This window comes from Hirundo rustica, unplaced genomic scaffold, assembly GCF_015227805.2.
Source record: "Hirundo rustica isolate bHirRus1 unplaced genomic scaffold, bHirRus1.pri.v3 scaffold_530_arrow_ctg1, whole genome shotgun sequence".
NCBI lineage: Eukaryota > Metazoa > Chordata > Aves > Passeriformes > Hirundinidae > Hirundo > Hirundo rustica.
This window is the reverse complement of record NW_026690573.1, coordinates 8,759-13,852: the sequence shown is the minus strand read 5'-3', so window position 1 is coordinate 13,852 and position 5,094 is coordinate 8,759. Positions and strand designations below refer to the sequence as shown.

At 55.4% G+C, this 5,094-nt stretch overlaps 1 protein-coding gene across 1 annotated transcript; it reads right to left on the bottom strand.

The window, feature by feature from the left end:
- Positions 1–3,459: 3,459 nt before the first annotated feature.
- LOC120748104 (olfactory receptor 14I1-like) lies at positions 3,460–4,400 on the bottom strand (the record flags this gene model as incomplete). The annotated part of the gene is made up of 1 exon (XM_040054182.1): positions 3,460–4,400. A coding segment is annotated over one exon (941 nt), but the record flags the coding sequence as incomplete, so codon positions are not given.
- Positions 4,401–5,094: the final 694 nt, after the last annotated feature.

The following is a 5,094-nucleotide window of genomic DNA, read 5'->3' as shown; positions in this document are numbered from 1 at the left end:
AAGGAGACCCTTGTGAGACCCCGGACCCAATGGAATCAAGGGGCCATTGTTCCATTGCAAGGACCCTTGGAACTGAGGGAACAATTGTGCCACTGGGGTGCCCCATGGAACCAAGGGTCCCTGGTGACACTGCAGGCTCTTGTGTAACCAGGGCTCCATTGTGACACTGCAGCTCCAGGGAACACACTGGGGCAGTCTGAGGCCCGATGGAATCAAGAGGCCACTGTGACACTGCAGGGCCTTGTGGAACCATGCAGAGCATTGGGACAGAGCAGGACCTCGTGTTTTGATGGGGTCATTGTGACACTTCAGGGCCCCATGGAACCAAGGGGCCAGTGCTGCTCCGCAGGGACTCTTGGAATGAAGGAAACATGTTTGACACTGTGGTGCCCCTTGGGACCAAGAGGCCATTGTGACACTCTGGAACCAAGGAGATCATTGCTGCACTGCCAGACCTCATGGAACCAAAGCACCATTGTGACACTTCAGGGCCCAAGGATCCAAGGGACTTTGTGACACCAAGGAGCCCCATGGAACCAAAAGAACATTGTGACACTGGGAGGCCTCATGGAATCATGGAGACCATTGTGACACTCTACAGCATCATAGAACTGTGGTGACACCAAATTGTGTGGGATTGTTGATCTGCTGGAGGGTAGGAGGTCTCTGCACAGGGACCTGGACAGGCTGGATCAAGGGGCCAAATCCAAAATGTGAGGTTTAACAAGTCCAAGTGCCAGGTCCTGCACTTTGGCCACAACAACCCCTGCAGCGCTACAGGCTGGGGACAGAGTAACTGGATGTTGGAGTCCAGGGCATTCCTTTGGTTGCCCTGGAGGGTCAGGGACCTAGGCAGGGGGGTCTGGGACCCCAGCCCAGAGCTCAGAGGGACACTGGCTTTGATCTCAGTCCATGGGAAAAACTTCCTACACTGAGAGAGGGTTTACAGGCCACAAGAGTGTGAAAAATAGTAGTTTTGCTTATCACAGGGTGAAAAACCAGTAATTTTAGATTCCTAGCATTGAAGTGAATGGGGACAAGGTGGAGAATTTGGGGCATCGCCTCCTTCTTCTTCATTCTCCTTCCCTCACTCCATTTCTGCAGTGACGTGGCACAAAGTAGTTAGTGAGGATTGGGTCAAAGTAAAGATGACCTTTTTAGTAATAGTGATAGACGTTGGTAAGAAATAGTAAAGAAGAAATACGTAGCAATTAGTATAAAAGATAAGGACAACACAGCTCGGGGGGAGACGTGAGAAGTCCATGCAGCTGCGAACATCTTGTTGGACTCTGAGAGATAAAAAACAATAAACGAAGTATGCAACCTTGAAAAATCTAAACCTGAAGACTCCATCTCTTCCTTCGGTTTGGCTCAGAGCTGTGCAGGGGAGCAAAGGACCCTGAAACCACCTGAAAAACGGGGAAAGCCCCCGACAACTGGACAGTGGTCAGGCAGAAAGGGACACAAAGGGACAGATGGACTGCAGGCTGGACATGAGCCACCAGTGTTCCCAGGTGGCCAAGAAGGCCAATGGCACTTGTCCTGGATCAGTAACGGTGTGGCCAGCAGGAGAAGGGCAGTGATTATTCCCTTGTGCTCAGCACTAGTTGGGGCAGCACCTCAAGTGCTGCGTCCAGTTCTGGGCCCAGAATTTAGGAATGACATGGAGGAGCTGGAGCGTGTCCAGAGAAGGGCAACAAGGCTGGTGAGGGGTCTGGAACAAAAGTCCTGTGAGGAGTGGCTGAGGGAGATGTGGTTGTTTATCCTGGAGAAGAGGAGGCTCAGGGGAGACAAGGCAGTGTCAGGGCACAGGTTGGACTTGATGATGTCCAATGTCTTTTCCAACCTGGCTGATTCTGTGATTCTCTGAAACCACCCTTGCAGCAGTTGCAGGATGAGCCCTGGCCTCCTCTCCAGAAGGTCCAGTAGCCCGGTCTCTCAGCTTCTCCTCACAGCCCCAAAGCCCATCCTGTCAGTCCTGCAGAGCCTCTGCAGCTCCTCCTCCTTGCCCAGAACAGGGAGCCCCACAGCCAGACAGAGCAGCCCAGATGTGCCCCCCTGGCCTGTGGTGCCTCTGGCAAGGGAGCAGCACGGGGCACTGCAGGAGCCTGCAGACAATTCCTGATGCACTTGGAGGATGATCCTGCTCCCTAAGGGACGTTCCCATGGTGCTGGGAACTAAGGAACTGAAATGGGGAGTGGGGCCAGAGAGGAAAGGGCAACCAAGGATGGGCTGATTGCAGGGGAGGGAAAAGGTGTGGGCAATTGGAAGAAATTTGTAGCAGGAATGGGAAAGAAAGCCCAGGATAAGCAAAGGAAATGCTGAGGGCACTTTGGAGGTGGCTGCCAGGCAGCCCTGGCTCTGAGCAACAACGTCTGCAGTGGCACAGGAAACTCACAGCTCATGGGAACAAACTTTCTGGCTGACTTCAGAGGCCACCACAAACCTGAGTGGTTTCCCTGCTGTCCTCCAGCCCTTCCTGGCCCCAGGGCTGATGATGGCATTTGTGCTCACTCAGGTTCATCTCTCCACACCAACGCCATGGGGGTGCTCACGCCTGCTCTGGGCAGTGCAAACAGGGGCTCCTGAGCCAGCGCTGCCGTGTCTGTGCCTGCAAGGATGTGGCACCTGTGTGAGCTGGGCGAGAGGCCAGGGCTGCAGAGGGGGGAAGTTGTTGGCAGGTGCATGAGGATGCTCTGGGACGCTGCCCTGGGGTGTCCAGCACAGTGGGGATGGATCAGCCCCTGCTCTGCTGCTCCTTCCAATCCCCCCAGGGACTTTGCAGAGCCCCAGCCATGCTGTTTGCCCCCAGCCTGCCCACGGCCACCCTGGGGCTGCTCACAGGCCTTTTCTCTGCTGAGCATTGGCCTGGGTGTGTTCTGGAGAGAGCCTGGGCAAGGAGCCTGGAGCCCCCAGGCCCTGGCCTGAGGTGTCAGCGCTGCCCCAGCAGTGCCCATGGCCTGTCCCTGCTGCAGCCCCAGCACTGCCACCCCCAGCACTGTGCCCGGCCCCGAGAGCACTCAGGCCCTACAGCAACACCAGGGCCAGGAGAGCAGCGGGGCAGGGGCACGGGAGCAGCACTGGCAACACCAAGTGCTGCTGCTCCTGGGCACAGCTGCTGTGCCAGCACTGATCTGCCCCCAGCTCTGCACACAGACATTGCTGCTGCAGCTTCCAGAGAAGGGAACAAAAGGGGGATCTCTGCAGAAAACTTGGCTGGGACATACTTTAGTTCCTTTAAAGCCACCAAGAGCACAGCCGTTCATTGACACAGTCTGTGGCCACAGGGAAGGTGGAGAGAAACAAAATGAGAAATGACACAGACAAGGGCATTTCTTTGTGGACATAAAAAAAGTAAAACAAATAGCTAGGTCCCTCAAAATGAAACCAACAAGAAGTATCAAAGATGTCTTTTATTAGAAGTGATTTTCAGAAATTAGCCAGCAGTTTAATGTCACCCATCCAGTCATCAGTCTCCACGCTGCAGCCTTGAGCTCCTGGTTCCTCAGGCTGTAGATGAGGGGGTTCAGAGCTGGAGGCACCACCGCGTATAGAACTGACAGGGCCAGATCCAGGGATAGAGAGGAGATCGAGGGGGGCTTCAGGTTGGCAAATATGCCAGTGCCGATAAACAGGGAGACCACAGCCAGGTGAGGGAGGCAGGTGGAAAAGGCTTTGTGCCGTCCCTCCTCACAGGGGATCCTCAACACAGCCCTAAAGATTTGCACATAGGAGAAAACAGTGAACACAAAATAACCAAGTCCTAAAGAGGCACTAACAGCCAGAAGCCCAAGTTCTCTGAGGTAAGATTTTGAACAGGAGAGTTTGAGGACTGGGCGTATTTCACAGAAGAGCTGACCAAGGGCATTGCCATGACACAGGGGCAGGGAAAACGTGTTGGCCGTGTGCAGCAGTGAATACAGAAAGGCACTGGCCCAGGCAGCTGCTGCCATGTGGGCACAAGCTCTGCTGCCCAGGAGGGTCCCGTAGTGCAGGGGTTTGCAGATGGACACGTAGCGGTCATAGCACATGATGGTCAGCAGGAAATACTCTGCTGACATGAAGAACATAAAGAAAAAGAACTGAGCAGCACATCCTTTGTAGGAGATGGTCCTGGTGTCCCAGAGGGAATTGTGCATGGCTTTGGGGACAGTGGTGAGGATGGAGCCCAGGTCAGTGAGGGCCAGGTTGAGCAGGAAGAAGAACATGGGCGTGTGCAGGTGGTGGCTGCAGGCTACGGCGCTGATGATGAGGCCGTTGCCCAGGAGGGCAGCCAGGGAGATGCCCAGGAAGAGGCAGAAGTGCAGGAGCTGCAGCTGCTGCGTGTCTGCCAATGGCAGCAGGAGGAAGTGGCTGATGGAGCTGCTGTTGGACATTTCCTCACTCTGGCCATGGAGTCCTGTTAACGGAGGACACAGTGACAAATCAAGGCAGACACTGCTGAGCAATGTTCAAGCCCTTTTTTCCAGGCCTGCCCCTGCTGCTCTGTGCCACCCAATTTTCCTTTTCTCAGATCTTCTCCTTCATCCCCGTGCCTGGAGCTCTGCTGGGATCTGGGCCCGTTGCTGTGACGAGCAGAGGCTCTGCCCATGGACACCCAGGGGTCAGCTCTTCTCTGCAGCACTGGGGTCATGGGAACAGGGACAGGGGCTGGTCCTGGGGTGGGACTTCATCAGCCCAAAGTGCTCCTGAGGCAGAGGAGCTTGGCAGCAACTCCTGTGCTAGGGCTAAGGAACGGTGATGGCCAAAGGCAGCTGGAGAGGGTTTCCCGCTGTGCCCAGGGAGATCAGAGAGAACTGTGCAAGGCAAGAGCATTGGCTGGAACACAGTGAAGGGTGAGGGGAGCTGCTCTGTTCCTCCATCTGTCCCCAGCTGCCCTTTCTGAGATCCAGGGCAGTCCCTGTGTTCCCCTGAAAATCAGCCTGACACAGCTGAGAGCAGAGGGAGCCACAGCAGAGCAAACTGGCTCAGCCTTTCTCAGAGTCTCAGCCCCACTCCTGGCCAAGGACACTCCTGTCCTCAGTGTGCCCTGGAGGCAGCTCACAGCCTGGATGGCATTCCCAGGACACACCAAGTGTCCTGTCCAAGGCTCT